We start from the raw sequence: 16,904 nt of genomic DNA, 5'->3' as shown, positions 1-16,904 counted from the left end.
CCGCCGCGCGAGGCGGACTGGGCGTCAGCGCCGAGTGGAACTCGGGCGGCGCACGGCGGGAGCGCAGCGGCCCCTGGCGCCGGGCCTCGCGGCTCGGCCGGTGCGGGTCGGTCCCCGCGCGCCGGGAGAGGCGGTCGGGGCGGGGCGGAGGGCGGGGCCGGGAGCGCGGCGGCCCTCGGGACCCGGACAGCGCGCGGGCAGCCGGCAGGGAGGGCGGCCGGGCGGGCAGCGGCCCCGGCCCGCGTGTGCTCCCCTCGCGCCCCTCGCTGGTCCCCGGCCCCCGGCCCCCGGCCCCCGGCCCCGGCGCGCTAGCAGCCATGGTGGGCCGGCTGAGCCTGCAGGATGTGCCCGAGCTCGTGGACACCAAGAAGAAGGGCGACGGCGTCCTGGACAGTCCAGACTCGGGGCTGCCCCCCAGCCCCAGTCCCAGTCACTGGGGGCTCGCGGCGGCCGGGGGCGGCGGCAGCGGCGGGGAGCGCGCGCCGGTCCCCGGGACGGTGGAGCCCGACGCGGCGGCGACCCCCGCGGCCCCGGTGAGTGCCCCCGCTCGGGCCCCTTCCCTCCCCATCCCACCCGCAGCCTGTTCCCTGGGGACCACCGCCAGCCTTGCCGGCCTGCTCCGGGAACGCCGTCGGCGCCGCCACCCGCCCGTCGGGACGGCGTGGCCATCGCGGGGAGCCCGGGGCGGGAGCGCGGCGAGAGCCTGGCCAGCTGGAGACGGTGGCTGGAAAATTGTCATCGCCTGGGAGGCGCGGGAGTCCTGGGAGAGGCGAGCCCCCGCCTTCTGTCTTTGGGGTGGCGGCCCCCGGGGCCGCCAGCCTGCGGCTCGGCCATGTTCCTGCCCGGGGCCGGGCTGGAGAGGGGCCGGGGACACCGAGAAGGAACCCCAGCCTTCTCTGTCCTGCGGGCCTGGGATCCCCGGGCTTAGCCCCCCACCGGTGGCGCCTCCCAAGGACCGGCCCCCTCCTGGCTGGTCTTGGGGAGAAGGGTGTGTGTGCTTCAGCTCCCTGATTCAGAGAGCAAGAGGGACCGGCCTTTGGGGACTGTGTTCATGATGTGGGAGGGGACCTTGGAGAAAAGTTACCCCGTGAGCCTCCCGCCTCCTGGTGCCAGCCCCTTCTCCTGTCACCGAATCCCCATCTGGCACTTGAAGGGTGGGAGGCCTTTAGATGGGTGGAACCTTTCAAAAAGGAATCCTTTTATTTTATTTCAAGGTTTTTATTTAAAGAAAAAACACGTAGTCTTTTTTGCCTTAGGAATCGCTCAGGTGTTGGTGGTGTTTATTGCCTTTACCTAGAGCTCAGGGGAAGCCACATCCTGTCTACAGCCAAGGCTCAAAGTGGGGCTTTCAGCCCCCCTTCCTGCCCCTTGGAGATGACTTTGTATGGCCCTCTCCGCTGGGGTGAAGTAGTCAGTGGCAGCTGCTGTTCCTTAAAGACCTATGCACGTCGATGGGCTTGGAGTTCTTGACCCAGTGACCCTGTCTCTGGGACATCGGGGTGCATTCCTTTTGGAGCGCAGCACTTGCTTCAACTTGGCCTTCAGAACCCTTGTTGTCTGGCCCTTCTAGCCTCATCCCCCTGACCACAGGCAGATACATACATTGGTGTCTCTGATGCTGTCCCTCTACCTCGAATGCCTTTTCCTTCTGAGCCCATCCTCTCCTACAGCTGTCTTTTTGACCTGTCAGACCCCTGCTGGCCCTTCAAGCTCAATTTGTCACCTCCTCTGGGAAGTCTTCGTTGACGCTTCCCAAAGTCATGCCAAAATCAATGGCTTGGTCCCCATTCCCTGGTGGCACCTTGTTCATGTGTCTGTTGTCATTCCTGATGCCTGTCCCATTTCCAGCCTGCACCTGCACCGAGGTGTGGCGTGTCTGTTGGGTTGGCAGGGAGGAGAGAGCCCATAAGGCAGGGGCAGGAGAACTGAGGGCTTGTGTGACTTCCTGGCTGCAGTGTGTGTGTGGGAGAGTTGTGCACCTCCTCTCCTGCTGTCATCCCGCAGCCCCCAGGGCTGCCCTGAGGCACTCCCTAGGTTGAGGGTCCGGTAGCCAGGGAGCTGGGGGCAGAGCAGGGCCCACTGTCCCTGCTCGGGGGCTATTTCCGAAAGCTCTGTGGCAGTCAGTGCCCACAACTTCCCCTGCCCCCGTCTACTGACCACGGTTCCCAGCCACAGCCCCTCCTCCAGCCAGGGCTTCTTCAGCCCTCCACCCAAGTTCAGGAGCTGGACCCAGAGGACACTTCGCCCCTCCCTCACCAACCCTGGTCCCCTTTGACTTCGTATTTCAACCCTGCACCCTCACTTGACACTGGCCTGGTAACACGATAAGTCTTAGAGCCTCCCTTCTAAAACTGTCTGCTTCCTTCTCTACCCTGGAAGACGTCGGGGGGCGGGGCTGCCACCTCCACATCCTGGCCCAAGTGTGGATCCTTCTCTCAAATTAGGCAAAGAAAGTGACAGATTGCCAGTAACCCCAGGAACCCAAGGCGCTGCTCCCTGTTGAACACTTACCACAGAGGCCCAATTCCAGTCAACTCGGGGAAAACTAGCACCTGTGTCTAGGACAGAACCCTCCCTTATTCAGGCTACCTGATGAACCAGAAAGTTCAGGGCCTCGTCCAGGCTGGGAGCCAGATAACCTCTAGGGATGCTGTGCTCTGGTTCTTCGAGTTTGCCGAGCAGTGGAAGGTGGTGTAGAGAACTTTTTTGGTGTACATCTTACCAGTGAGTTTGTGGCTCCCTCTGTCTTGGTTGGGTGTTCATCGAGCCGTCCCAGAGGCTGGGAAGGCACAGGTCAAGTCCCACAGAATCTTCAGTGTGAAAAAATTTCTGGTAGAATTTTTTCATTCTGGCCTTTTCTGGAGTGTTGCTGAGACCATGGCAGCGTTGGGGGATACATCATTGAGGGCTCTGGTTAGTGAAACCCCAGTTTGTCAAGGTTTTTTTTTCTCACTGCCTTGATGCGGGATGGGGCAACCGCCCAAAGGTCTCATCCCAGGGTCATGATGCTGAGCTCCTTAACCTCTCACAAAATCCCAGTGAAGAAAGGAGGCATCCCCTTGGTGTACAGATAAGGTAATGAGGCACGTGATGCGACCCAGGCCTCCTGGTTCTCCAGCCAAAGCTCTTCCCATGCTGTGGGGCGGCCTTACTCCAGGTTCATTCCCAGGACGGAGACAGAAATCACAGTCGAGCCCATCAGCTGGAAGCTCAGAGCTAGGACCTCCATGGGGGGCCTGGCCTGTGGTCTAACTGCCTTCTCCATTCTTGCAGAACCCAGCGTCTCTGCCCAGCCCTCTGACCTTTGCCTGCTCACCAAGGCTGTGCCCTCTGTCCTTTGGCGAAGGAGTAGAGTTTGACCCCTTACCACCGATGGAAGTAAGGTAAATACAGTGGGCCCAGATTGGATTGGAGTTTTTCATTTTTTCCTTGTTTATTCCAGAAATGAATGCCTGTTTGTTTGTTTGTTTGTTTTTAAAAAGTTAATCACAAAAAAGTGCCAAAGACTACTCATAGTTTGTTGGGTACTGTGTTGGATTTCTTTATGTGTTCTAACCAATTAAATACATAGAAACGCCCTGCAGCACCTGGGTGGCTCAGTCATTGAGCTGCTGTCTTGGGCTTGGGTCATGATCTCAGGGCCCGAGATGGGGCCCCGTATCGGGACTCCTTGCTCTGTCAGGAGCCTGCTTTTCCTTCTCTGCTGCTGCCCCTGCTTGTGCTCTTTCTCTCAAATAAATAATAAAATCTTAAAATCTTCTAAAAATTTAAAATATCTATATATAAATATATGTTATATATAGATATTTTATATCTATATGTAGATATATTAATATATAGATACACCCTTTGAAATAAAAACAAGACCATGTTATATGTAAAGTCCTGCGACTTGCTTTTTGCCCTTTTTGCCTTTGCATATCATGACCACCAGATGCGTAGAGCTTTATAATAAAATAATTCCTCTTTCAGGAAGCTGTGTGCCCGGTTGCCCCGCCCCTGCTTCAAGGTGCTCTACCCTTGTCTCCTGTTACAGTTTCACTGGGCCAGGGCGAGTCTTCCTTTGGGAATTGATTTCATCCGGGATTACCTGGGGGCAAAGATCCACTGAGAGTCTCTGTTAAAGATCTGTCTCTTCAGGGAAAGGAATTTTACTTTTGGTAGCTTGTGGGGTTTGTTTTTTTTTTGTTTGTTTTGTTTTTTGCTGGAGTTTCAGTTCCCTAACACAAAAGGCCCTTCGATGGGGAACAAAGGCAGCTCACCAGTTTGGAGGTGAGCAGTTCAGTCCTTTATTCCTGTGGAGCTTTTATTTTGAACAAAATGAGGACATGACTTCCCGACCTTAGCTTCCGCCAGCCTCTTACCCACTTGCTTAAGGGGAATGAATAAATGTTTCCATCATCCAACCGACCCACTGGAAAGAATGCTGATTCTTACTCCTGGACCCATGGGTATGGTCTGTGTGATGCTCTATGAAGCTGTAATAATTACTCAATAAAATGAACTAATGCTTTGCTTACATTAAAAAATAATAATAATTAGCTCCCAAATTACCAAAGAAAGAATTTAAAAAAAAAAAAGGTAAAGTAGTTGCTGAGGAACATGGAAGTTGATTTATTTTATGGAAATCAAGATGGTAATTGGCTCTAATTGATAAGGTCAGATCTCCGAGTCTCTGGTTTGAGGGGTCTCCCCATCAAAGACCAAGGGGGACCAAGTTCTAGTACTCGGTATTACTGAACTTTTAAGAATTCCTGGGTTCCGGGGCGCCTGGGTGGCTCAGTGGGTTAAGCCGCTGCCTTCGGCTCAGGTCATGCTCTCAGGGTCCTAGGATCGAGCCCCGCATCGGGCTCTCTGCACAGCAGGGAGCCTGCTTCCCTTACTCTCTCTCTAGGTGCCTCTCTGCCTACTTGTGATCTCTCTCTGTCAAATAAATAAATAAAATCTTTAAAAAAAAAAAAAGAATTCCTGGGTTCCTTCATTCTGTCATTAAAGAGCCAATGTGGGGAGGGGGGGTACGTCTGGCTGGCTCAGTAGGTAGAGCGCGCAACTCTTGATCTCAGGGTCAGATGAGTTCCAGTCCCACGTTGGACAGAGAGCTTCATTTAAAAAAAAGCAAGCTGATGGTGACTTCAGGGAACAGAGAAAACAAAGCATGGACCCCTTATGAGGGGGTAGAACCCGCCTTGTTCTGCCACTGACATACACCACTTGCCACATGTGAACACTTTGCTCAGTTACTTCTGGGCACATTTCTCAGAAAGAGGAAACAAGACGTGGAGAAGCAGCTGGAGCGGCTCTTCCAGTTTACACACAGGGGCGCTGCCTCCAGGGGCTGCCGCCTGCCAGGAGAAACAGTGCGTGCGGGGTGAACGTGGGGATCTTGCACACCTGCCCGTAAATCCCAGCCCCACCACTCACTCCCACTGTGACCTTGACCTCTGTGCGGCCATTTCTTCTCCCGGGTGCTTGGTTCCGTTAGATTAGATCCTGGAAAGAAAGTGCTTTGAACAGTACCGCCCAGTAAGCTCTTCCTCAGCTCTGGGCTGCTTCTGACGAGAGCAGCCTGGTCTCGGGGTTCGCACCCCACCAGAGGATCAAGGTCACAGTGGGGGCCATCGTGCCCCAAGCTCAGGGGAACGGCTTCGAGCTGCCTTCTCTCTCCCGCCCAGGTACACGTCGTCCGTCAAGTATGACTCCGAGCGGCACTTCATCGACGACATCCACCTGCCCCTGGGCCTGGCAGTGGCCTCCTGTAGCCAGACCGTCACCTGCCTCCCCGACTCCACCTGGCGCAGCTACAAGGCGGAAGTGCGCTTCGAGCCCCGCCACAAGGCTGCCCGCTTCCTCAGCACCACCATCGTCTACCCCAAGTACCCCAAGACCATCTACACCACGACGCTGGATTACAACTGCCGCAAGACGCTGAGGAGGTTCCTGTCCAGCGTGGAGCTCGAAGCCTCAGAGGTCCTGGGCAGCGACGGCCTCTCCGATGAGTGCTGACGGGGGTGGGGTGGGCTTGGACCGGCTCTTCCGCTGCCCTCGAGGGGCCCACGTGCTCCAGAGGAGTCTGGCCTCGTCGTTGTCCCTCAAAGTCCGGCCTGGGGAAGAAAACAATGTCACAGCCTCTTATAGTCATGGAGAGAATTGGGTTTTTAAAAGTGTTCAGATTGGTCTCCAAAGGCATGTATTTCTCATTTGCTGCTGCATGGCTTCCCCAAAGTCTCAATTTGTTGGAAGAGGGCTCTTCTCCTCTCGGCCGGTTAGCCTGAGGAAGAGCGTGGATAAAGTCTCTGGGCTGGAAAAAGTGAGCTGTAAGACCTTCCAGCCCCGAGTCGTCTTCCCCCGCAGCAGTGCTGGTTCCCTGAGCTGTGACCGCCAACTGGGTCCAACCTGTGGAGAGCTCAGTTTCACTCCGTCATTTATTTCCTTTTCCATTTGTATTCCTGTTCACCCAAACTCTAGGCATTCTCTACATCCTCTTCATATCAAAAAAACCCCAAGCCACAATATAAGATGCCTTTTTAAGAAAGAGGAAATGTTCACCCTGTTCTCCCCACTCTTCAGGAGGCTCACATCTACCAGGGGCCCATGTGAGAGCCGTGGCCTCAGTTCTGGGTCCTTCCACCGGTAGGGTCCGAGCTTGGGCAAAGTGCCTTGAACACTTGGCATCTGTCTCCCCAGGCTTGTGTAACTCTCCTGATATGTATTTTGGGTTTCCAAATACTTTCCTATTTTCTTCATAAGACAAAACATAGCCTAGAGAAACAGCATTTTGAAGGACTGCTGAGGGAAACCACTTTTGGGGACTCCACGAGGTTTCGGCCCACGCAGGACTGGCTGGCGTCTGGGAGAGGCAGATGTAGATGTTTCCAGTGACCTGCTTCATCAGGATGCGCATCCTTTCCAGGGACCCCTGGTCAACTTCGACGGGGTCAACACCGCAGAGGAGTTCTGCAGTGCCTTAAGTCTAAGCCAGAAAGCAAGAAAATTGCCCCATCGTTCCTTCCAGGTGCAGGAAAGGTGACTTCAGGATAGGGATTGATGTCACAAGCCAAACCCCAAAACTTGGGCGCCGTTGGGATGGTGCACGTTTCTTGTAAGTGCTTACTGTAACGTAAGTGACAATCATGGCGTTTGGCGCATGTGGAGGACACTTTGAGAGCTCAGCTGAGCCAGGCTCAGAAGCAGAAGGGGTGGCTGGGCCAGAGGCTGTTGTGGGCCAGGCTGTGTCTGGCTTCAGCCCACAGCCCCCCCTGCCTCCCCACCAGCCCATGCCTCTTCCTCCTGCCAAGCCCTGAGGGGTTTGAGTGAAAAATGTGGCAGGTGGCCTTTCCTCTTCCAATATTGGAAAGAACAATCCGTGAATATTTCCTTTGAATACATCCAAATTAGACCATATGCTTGAGGGTTGTAGAGTATTGTAAACCCGGATTCCCACTGTATTTTGGGGTTTCTGTTGATGGCTTCTGTGTGTCCTGAAAACAGAATCGAGAGCTGTCTGGGGACCGTGGAGCCACAGCAGGGACTTATGTTCTGAGGAGAGCAGGCGTGATGATAATCGTTCTCAAAGTCATCCGAAGCCTCTAGAGCCAAACTGCCCAGTGTCTTCTTCAGCTTTAATGTAGTGTGGTCTGTCATGCCCCTAACTGTTGGACAAAACCCTCGGTGGAGGCTTTGAGTGGGTTCATGGTCTCCAGTTTGCCACAGCGAAGCTCAGCGGTGACCCGTAAAGGTGGCACTCTGGGACTCCAGGACCTCCGTTATGCAGAGTGACAGATGCTGTCCTCCTTTGGAAGAGTAAATTACGTGGCATTTCTTGATGAAAATGGATTTTTTTCCTCTCTGATTTCATAATCTTGGCATTTAAGACAAGCGGTAAATGTACTTTTTAAATTATGTTAAGAGAGTTCCCAAGGCTTTGTGTCCTGGCCCAGTGGGGACACATGGATGAGCTCAGAACGATATTGTAGGCAGCGTGGCAGGAGAGACATATGGGAGAACATGGCCTTTGTACACGGCAACGTTTTAAGGTGTCCGTATGAGATTTTGTTTTGTTTCTGGAGGGTTGGGTTAAGTTTGGACAAAGCATTCTAGCTGTGGAGAGAATCTGAAATATATCAGTAAAGTAAGTAGAAATGAGTCATTGTGAATGGGTAAGGCAATTGAAAAGCAGGTTTTATCTTAAGTTATTCACTAGGGAACTAACTGCAGTTCTTTCTAATCCTTTCTTTCTCTTCAAACCTGCTTTGCAGCAAGTTACAGGAAAGCGTAAGAAGATGTAATGGGACACTTCAGGGTGAATCAAATGACATTGATCTTGGTGGACTTGTGTGTGAGTTTATGAGGTGGAAGCAATGATTTTTAAAATTCCTTAAAACCAACCATTCTTAAGCATATCTGAGAGATACGGTTTACTTATGAATTAAAAAGTCTTTTTTCTCAGTCTCTTAAATTATAGCTTTCATGTAAGAAGGATGATTTGTATTTTCAGAGAAAAGTTGTTTCCTTTTCAAAGTCAGACCTTTTGAAAAGAATAATTACCTTTTCATTTGACTCTTTTCCTGTTTCTAACCTTAGGAAATCCAGAACAGTGTTTGACAAAAACTATTTTTTAAATTTATCTTTGACATCTGTCCCATTCCATTTTGCTTTGTGACCTCTTCATTTAACAATAAATTATCTTTAAAGAAACAAAACTTAGAGATGCTTCTCTTTTTTACAGTAAAATCATGTTTTGGTGAAGAAACATGAGAAAAACACCTCATCTTGAGAAATTTTAAGATGTGATTGTATTTTATTTATTTTTTTTTTTTTAAGATTTTATTTATTTGTCAGAGAGAGAGGGAGAGAGAGCGAGCACAGGCAGACAGAATGGCAGGCAGAGGCAGAGGGAGAAGCAGGCTCCCTGCAGAGCAAGGAGCCCGATGCGGGACTCGATCCCAGGACGCTGGGATCATGACCTGAGCCGAAGGCAGCTGCTTAACCAACTGAGCCACCCAGGCGTCCCAAGATGTGATTGTATTTTAATACCATGATACTTCTGTCTGGAGGAGCATTCCCCTGGGGTACAGAAAGATTTTACAGGCACCCCTCAGCACAGATAGTTTTAGGGCATTTGTTCGCAGATTCAATGTGTACTCTTGGCTAAAACCTACCTACCCTGAAATTATGACTGGGCCGGTCCCTTCCTTCCTGCCTCCCCTTTCAAATTGCCTTTCTTGGGGTGCCTGGGTGGCTCAGAGTGTTAAGCCTCTGCCTTCAGCTCAGGTCATGGTCTCAGGGTCCTGGGATCAAGCCCCTCATCGGGGTCTCTGCTCAGTGGGGCTCCTGCTTCTCCACTCTCTCTGCCTGCCTCTCTGCTTACTTGTGATCTCTCTCTGTCAAATAAATAAATAAATAAAAATTTTTTTTTAATATTTTATTTATTTATTTGACACAGAGAGAGAGAGAGGTCACAAGTAGGCAGAGGAGCAGGCAGAGAGTGAGGCGGAAGCAGGCTCCCTGCGGAGCAGAGAGCCTGATGTGGGGCTCGATCCCAGGACCCCGAGACCATGACCTGAGCCGAAGGCAGCGGCTTAACCCACTGAGCCACCCAGGCGCCCAATAAATAAAATATTTTTAAAAAATTGCCTTTCTCCCATTTTGCAAAAGAAATACATGTGTTAGTCTAACACATCTTTACTTGACGGTGGGACATTGCTCTGGGCCGGACAAACCTGTAGGCACTGGACAAAGGGACAGTTAGAAACACTGGAATCAGGGCACCAGGACCCCACTGTAGGGCTCCTTGTCTATCAGTGTCCTTCACACACTCTTGTCAAGAATGAAGTACAGGGGCAGAAGTGAGGTCCACCTGCCGTGGGAAGTTCTTACTTCCAGTATCTCGAAGTGAGGTAGCTGGAGTGATAACATAATTCATTTAATACCTATAATCTCTTCAATCTCCGACCATTGTCTTCCCTGATGGAAAGTCCCTTTGGGCAAAGCGTTGATAAGAGTTGATAAGAATTATCAAAAGTGAAGGCATCTTATTTCACTCAAGTGTCAAATTCACTGCAAGGCTTGGTGGCTTATCGGTTAATCTTTGAGTTACAACTTAAATATGTCCCAAGAATGCATATAATTATATGTGTGCATGTGGGTTTTTTTTTTTTTTTACGCCAGTCTCTTTTTAACAGGAATTAAGTCTAATTTGGCTGGCTCAGGTGACAAGAGCTAACACTGCCACTTAGGTTATATAGTGTAAATTTCCCATAAAATGAATGAGCTAATAGCAGTTCCAAGGTTATGTTGGAAAAATATTTAAAGTGTGTAGATTAAAGCTATAATTGTGTGTGTGTATGTGTGTGTGTGTGTGTGTGTGTGTAGAGAGAGAAGCAAACATGTTGAAACTAATAATATTTCAATTTTGCCTCAAAAATACCTTTCTAAGCATATCGGATTAAGCTGGTACCTCAAGGGAAAAAGTAGCAGGTGTAATGAATAATATGATAAATCTTAGGAAGCCATTTTCATATACTTCCCAGAAATATGAGACGGGAATGACTCTATTGAGTAGGTAACAAATCTTATTGCAAGAAATACTTCTCAAAACTGAATTCTTTTTTTTTTTTTTAAGACTTTATGTATTTATTTGGCAGAAAGAGCACACAAGTAGGGGGAGCAGTAGGCAGAGGCAGAGGGAGAAGCAGGCTCCCCGCTGAGCAGGGAGCCCGATACGGGACTTGATCCCAGGACCCCAGAATCATGACCCAAGCTGACGGCAGCCGCTTAACTGACTGAGCCACCCAGGAGCTCCCCGAAATTGAATTCTAATAATTTTATTTTAGAGCAGAAATACTACGAAGTGTTTCGTTCATAACACTACTTCCCGAAATGCTTTGTATGGAATAAAATAAGGTTCTCTGATCAAATAAGTTTGGCAAAATGAAAAGCTGCAGATCCCAAATATGTTTATTGTGGGCCTTCATGGAACACCTGCCATTAGTCAGCTCTTGCTGCGTAACAACCACAAAACCATAGTGGCACACGGCAGCAGGCATTTATTTCTTGTGTAAAAATTGACAGGTCTGATGGGGCAGTTCTGCCCAAGGCTAGGTGTTGAGTTCAGCTTTGTTCCGCTTGTCTCTGAAGCAGGCTTCTTAGCTGGTAGTCCCAGGTTACACGCCGGCACTTTTATGTTTGGCTCCAAGGCCCCCAGACCACCAGACTTTGAGACCCTGGCTTCATTTCTCTTGCATTCCCTCTTGCTCCAGACCCCTGTAATTTGTTTTGTGGTTTCTTTGAGTTGTATCTATTGGCTGCCCACATCCCACTGTGAAACACCCTCTGATGGGATGAGCACTATACCATCAGCAGGACAGCCTCCTCAGTGGCTGTGCAGCCGCCCCAACCTAAAATATCATCGCTCAAAACTCTCCCAGTGGACTGAGTGCTTCCCAGGGGCGAGGCGCTCTGCTAAAGGCATTATGTAAGTACTGCATTTGATTCCCACCGCACGGAGGTAAGTAGCTGTGTCCCTGTTTCCAGATGTGGGAGGTTAGTGCTCAGAGAGGTTAAACAATCTCCCCAAGTTCACACAGCTAACACATAGAGGGAAAGACATAAATTCAGCTCTGATGTCAAAGCTCATCATTTTAACCACCGCACAGGGATATCTCATAGCAGAAAGGTGACCACAGGCCAGCCCCACTCTCACCACGCATGGAAGACGCCCCTGTAAAGCGACCAAGGCATCCTGTGGCCTCACTGTCCCACGCACCATACCCCCAGCAACTACGGTTGATCCAGAGGACAACTGAACCGCTCCATCCTCTGCTGTCTTTACCTGAAGCCCTGAGGCATCAGGCAAGGTCCTGTGGCTGAGGATTAACACATGTCCCGTCTCCTCCCCATGGGGACACACCAAAGCCCTTGTTCCTCTTCAGTTGATTCTATAGGTGCCCCTCAATCTGGACAGCATCCCAGGTAGGGCCATTCCTGTCTGCTTGATGGTCCCTGCTGGACCTGGCTGCTAACCTAGAGAGTCTAGGGAGAGGACACGGCTTTTCCAAAAGTCTCTTTGCTATATTTTGTCACAGTATGGTAACAACTTTGTAAGTGGCCATTTAAGGAAAGGTAAAAAGAGGGCTGCTGTGTCAGCTGGGGCTAGCAGGGACCAAGATGACCACTTTCCCTTCACTTTCAAAAAAGCATTCTGTAATGTTTTGTATTGGCTTTCAACTTCTCCTGAGTACAATGCAGGTCGTAACTCCTTGGAAGACAGGAACCTGATCTTAAACTGCCGCTCTGTCCCTCTTGGGCCCTGCACCATGTTGCATAAAGACTACCCCACCCTGGACCTCCAGATCTGCATCTTTGTGCCTGAGGAAGGCCTCTAGGAAATGCCAGGAAATTAACACCACTACCCACCCCCCCAACCAGGACCATCCCTCAGCCAAGGCCTGTGGGCAGTAGAATGGCCCAGCTCCCTCAGGCTCAGGCGGGAGAAGCCTGACAATGTTTCCAGGTGGGATTAAGCTCCAGTATGGAAACAGGCTTAACCGTGCCCCTGGATTGGCTGGCTTCCCCTCCCTGTGCCTTCCCTACTGAGTTTTCCTTTAGATCCCAAATAATCTATTTCCATTTGAGTCTTTGTCTCAGGGTGTGCTTCTGGAGAACCCAAACTAATGCAACACCTTGGCCCCCACTTAATAAATATTGGAGCAAAGGAAGAATATTAACTTAGGACAAGTAGTGTAGTAGGACCTTTTTAATGCTCTAGAACTTTGCTTAAAATGCTGTTTTAGGGGATTAGAGGAGGAATATATATGTATATTTTAATGAAGTAAAATTGGTATGTAAAATTATATAAGCTTCAGGTGTCTGATGCTACAATGTGATCACCACAAGTCTGCTTACCACCCATCACTGAGCCCCCTCACCCGTTTCCCCCACCCCCAACCCCCTTCCCCTCTGGCAACTGCCAATTCGCTCCCTTGGGAGGACCATATTTAGAAGAGAATCAATATTCCTTTTGAGACTTCTCATAATTATCTCCCAGGGATGGAGTTCTGGAACTCAGTTATTTTGAAGACCACATAAGGGCAGGGAGTGTATGTAATTTAAAAAAACAAAACAAAACAAAAACCCTCCGAGATATTTGGGGCATTTTCCTTGGGCCTAGAGAAGCATGCTGTGTGAGGAGTTTCACCCATTAAATTAGCTTTAGATTTAGAATCGATATAATCTACACACTTTCTCTTTTAGAGAAGATTACAGATGTCGGTGATGAGAAATTAAGTAACAAAGAGATGCCAGATTATCTAAGAAAAAAGAAAATCAGAAAGAGCTCTGTCCATTACATGACTTCTGTTCAGAAACAGTGCCTTCCCCAGGCCACGAGAGGCACCCTGGTGGACGGAGAAGCTGACCTCATCGACACACCAGACATCTGCTTCCTTCAGACAGCCTGATTTCCTTTTATTATTATTCTTTGGTAACACAAAAGCTGGTGGTTCGGGAAAGCGTCGGGCTGGATTTTCACTGTGGCGCAGCAGCAGCCAGGTCAGAGGGCAGCAGCTTGGGAGCGAGGCTTCCTTCAAAGCAGGGCCTGCCATCCGAGCTGCTGTCTTTATCGCAGAGGTACAGAAGGTTCTCAGGGCTCTCCTCGCCACCCAGGTCAGAGTGGAAGCCCTTGAGGGCCAAAATGCGGTACCGCTTCCTCCGGTTCAGCTTATATAGGCGAATCCTTTCTTTTTCCGCCTCTGGGTCAGCGAGAACTCCGTCCCAACGCAGGCTTTCGTTGATGTGGTTGGAGAGGTTCTCTTCTATTTCAGCGAAATGGGGGAGATTTACAGTGGAGTAAGGCAGGATGGGCTTGTTTTCATCTTTGTCCTGTTTGTGTTCCTGCCTGGGGCCATGATCTTTGCTGGAACTTAAGATGTCGTGAAAGGATGAGGACAGCTGCTGACTCTTCAGGCCTCGACTCTGCTGTTTATCTGCTGAGCAGATCAAGGGTGTTAGCCTGTGTGGTCAGGCTTGCCCTCAGCCTGCTCAGGTGTGATGCCCAAATCCCCAGAGATGTAGCGGCATGGAGACCCCTCCTGTCCTAGGGCTCAAAGAGCCAAGCCCAAGGGCCTCCTATATACCCACTGGCTCTAGGCTTTCGGTCAAGTAATTTGGGGGAAAGATGAACGGTTTACTGTGCACACACTATAGGCCCGGTCCTTTGGATAAAGGTGATAAGCCTTATTTTCCAGGTGAGGAAACTGAAACTCCAAAAGTCTACCTTACCAATATTACATAGTGAGAGGTAGGGGCCAGGATTTGAACACAGGCCTGGATCCCAGTGCCCTGTTCCTATTCTTTCCACCATGCCATTCATGCTCTTTATCTCACCCAGGTACCGAGCAGTTTAAAGAGTCTATGACTCCACCCGGAGTCTGGACTTGTTTACAATGGGAAGAATGGAGAACAACAGAAAAGCTTCCTAAATCTGATTGTGGAAAGCAATATCATGCCCAGCCAGGAACTATTTCTGCTGTGTGGCCTATACTGAGGGTTTTTTTTTTTAACATTAATACCATTTCTGAATTATAGAGCCCTTATATAAAATACTGTAAGCTGTGGTTCTTTTATCAGCCTATCCTTCTGCTTTTTGGGTACACAAAATCCCCCCGCCCCACTGCAAAAAAAAAAAAAAAAAGAAAATAAGAAAACAATCCTCTCTGGGCATTTCTCTTTCTTCCTATTCCTCAAAAACTATTTGGTGTCCCCTGCTGACCATAAGAGTTACATGCCACTATTATTTCCAGAGTCAGAAACTAGGCCAAAAGACAATAAGTTTCCTAATTTGGTTTTGCAGGTACACGTGGGGCTTTCTGACCTCAACTCCAGAACTTTTTTTTTGCCTATGAAGATTCCACTGGAGCAAGTCATTATAACCTTCCTATTGCTCTCTTTCGCAAACCACAAGGATGACGTGGGGAAGACTGTCACTCCCCCTGCCTCCAGCTTACGAGCGGTGCCAGTTCTACACACAACAGGCCAGGGCCCAGAAACTTGAACCAAGGACTACCCATGCTAGAGGTGAGAGCCACCTCCCTGACAGTCAAAGGCCCAGAAAGGGACCACACCAGTGGAAACAGCACTCACAGGCAGGTGCCTTCTATGTCATCATTGCACTCTCTCTCCATAAACTGGGTGCTCAGTGCCTTTGTCAAGAAATCCAAAGGCTGCTCAACAGGAACTTGGTGAAATATTGGTACTCTGTGGGCTTGTGGCAGGTGTTGGTGTGTGTATGAAGTGTTTGTGGGAGGTGGGGTTTATGCACCTGAGTGTGTAGCCATATGTATGTGTCGTCTGGGAATGTGTGTGCTGGTTGAGGTATCTGTACTTTAGTTATATTTGGTGGTTATAATGCTATGGGGGGTGTTGTTGAGTGTGTTGGGGATTATGTAGCAGTGACTGGTGTGATGGTGCACGTGTAGTCGAGGGCAGGAGACAGCCTGTGCAGGAAGGATTCTTTCTATGCTTTTACAGTAAGTCTTACTACATAACATCAAGAGGGCAGGTGCCCCTAACACATGGGGCAGAAAGCAAAACCCTGTGTGTTTCTGTGACTGTTTGTCACCAGTGTCTTAGTATCTTGGGCTTGGGATAAGTTTTTGTGAAGATGAGGGTATCTCTGTAGGAGGGCTTGACATTTCTTTGGGGCAAGTGTGGTTATTTAAGATTCTGAATTTTAGCTGAGGGATTAGGAAATGGAGAGGGTGTCCGTGCAAAGCGGAGTTCCTGTGTGGAGCTGGGAAGCTCTGCAGGAATAACGCTGGGGATGTTGGGGATCTCTGTGGGTAGAGGGTCTCCATGAATGTTGAGAATTCTCCATGCAGGACTTGGGGTCCTGTGGACATGTATGTTTTTTGGGGGCAGGGCTGGGGCATCACTGTGTTGCATTAAGTGGTATGTGTGGGGAGCGGGAGGACCTCTGTTGGGACTGGCGAGTTTCTGTCTCCGGTCTGAAGTGTTCCCCAAGTAGATGGCGGTCTCTGTGAGGAGTGCGGACAGGTGACCTCGAAGAAACTCTGGTACTGGAGCCTAGGCTGCTGCGCTAGCTGCTCCTCTTACCGTCCCCCTTGCCGGACCCCTTGGTCTTCTTCTTCTTTTTCTTCTTCACCTTCCGTTTGTTCAGTTCTGAGGCGCTGCCTGCGATGGGGGGTAGTTTGGCCCCCAGACAGCCCGCAGTGCCACCCTCTCGCTCCTCCTCGTCGTCCTCATCGTCCTCGCCCTCTTCGCCGTACCCCGACGCCCCCACCGCACCGCGGCACTCCATCCGCCCTCCGCGCCGCCACCTGCGCCAGGGACGGCCGGAGACCCCTGCCGCCGAGCCCGCGGCCGCAGGAGCAGAGCGCCGGGTCAGCGCCACGCGTTTCCATGGCGACCGCCACACACCGCGCGTGCGCAATCCGAGAGCCGCCGCCCGGGGGCCTTCCGGGACCGTAGGTGTGCGCATGCGCCCTTCAGCCGGCGCGAGACCTTGGCGCAGTCTGAGGTGCGTCGGGGAGGAGTGAGTGGAAAGTTTCTAAAACTTGCCCTGACACGTAAGTCCACCTCTGTGCCTTTGAAAATGCTGTTGGTCGTCTCCCAAAATTTTTATGTCCCGAGTTCCAGTGTCGAGCGTCTACCCTGGCCTTTCAAGCCCAACGCGTTTCCAACAAACTTACTTCTCCGTGGTTCTCAGTGAGCAAAACAGCTAGACCAGGGGAAACCTGGTGGCCCTCCCTCCCCGACACTCATCCTGGCCGGGACTCACGGCCATGCCTGGCACTTGAACTTCTGGACCCCCGTCCTAAATGGTCTCTCTGCTTCCAAAGCCTCCTCGCAAGTTCTTTATCCGCACACCCGCTGCCACGAACTTTTAA

The 16,904-nt window shown here is 50.6% G+C and overlaps 2 protein-coding genes across 2 annotated transcripts; one reads left to right on the top strand and one right to left on the bottom strand.

Moving 5' to 3' along the window:
* Nucleotides 1-284: 284 nt before the first annotated feature.
* Nucleotides 285-6,236, top strand: RFLNB (refilin B). The gene is made up of 3 exons (XM_032849365.1): nt 285-533; nt 3,274-3,383; nt 5,673-6,236. The coding sequence occupies exons 1-3, from the start codon at nt 318-320 to the stop codon at nt 6,001-6,003; spliced, it is 657 nt and encodes a 218-aa protein (XP_032705256.1). The 5' UTR covers nt 285-317; the 3' UTR covers nt 6,004-6,236.
* Nucleotides 6,237-13,138: 6,902 nt separating this feature from the next.
* CUNH17orf97 (chromosome unknown C17orf97 homolog) lies at nt 13,139-16,495 on the bottom strand. Its single transcript, XM_032849383.1, has 2 exons — nt 16,111-16,495; nt 13,139-13,982 (listed from the first exon to the last, which is right to left on the bottom strand). The coding sequence occupies exons 1-2, from the start codon at nt 16,493-16,495 to the stop codon at nt 13,525-13,527; spliced, it is 843 nt and encodes a 280-aa protein (XP_032705274.1). The 3' UTR covers nt 13,139-13,524.
* Nucleotides 16,496-16,904: the final 409 nt, after the last annotated feature.

The sequence above is a fragment of the Lontra canadensis genome, unplaced genomic scaffold (assembly GCF_010015895.1).
Source record: "Lontra canadensis isolate GAN:19392208 unplaced genomic scaffold, GSC_riverotter_1.0 scaffold225, whole genome shotgun sequence".
Classification (NCBI taxonomy): domain Eukaryota; kingdom Metazoa; phylum Chordata; class Mammalia; order Carnivora; family Mustelidae; genus Lontra; species Lontra canadensis.
The sequence above is the reverse complement of the archived record's forward strand: the minus strand, read 5'-3'. Positions and strand labels throughout refer to the sequence as shown.

Bases quoted from the DNA above. Each gene is read 5' to 3' on its own strand.
- RFLNB (XM_032849365.1), top strand. From the start codon at position 318: ATGGTGGGCCGGCTGAGCCTGCAGGATGTGCCCGAGCTCGTGGACACC. The intron at 534-3,273 runs GTGAGTGCCCCC...CCATTCTTGCAG, and splicing joins CGGCGACCCCCGCGGCCCCG to AACCCAGCGTCTCTGCCCAG. The intron at 3,384-5,672 runs GTAAATACAGTG...TCTCCCGCCCAG, and splicing joins TTACCACCGATGGAAGTAAG to GTACACGTCGTCCGTCAAGT.
- CUNH17orf97 (XM_032849383.1), bottom strand. From the start codon at position 16,495: ATGCGCACACCTACGGTCCCGGAAGGCCCCCGGGCGGCGGCTCTCGGA. The intron at 13,983-16,110 runs GTAAGAGGAGCA...TCTGCTCAGCAG, and splicing joins GGGGTCCGGCAAGGGGGACG to ATAAACAGCAGAGTCGAGGC.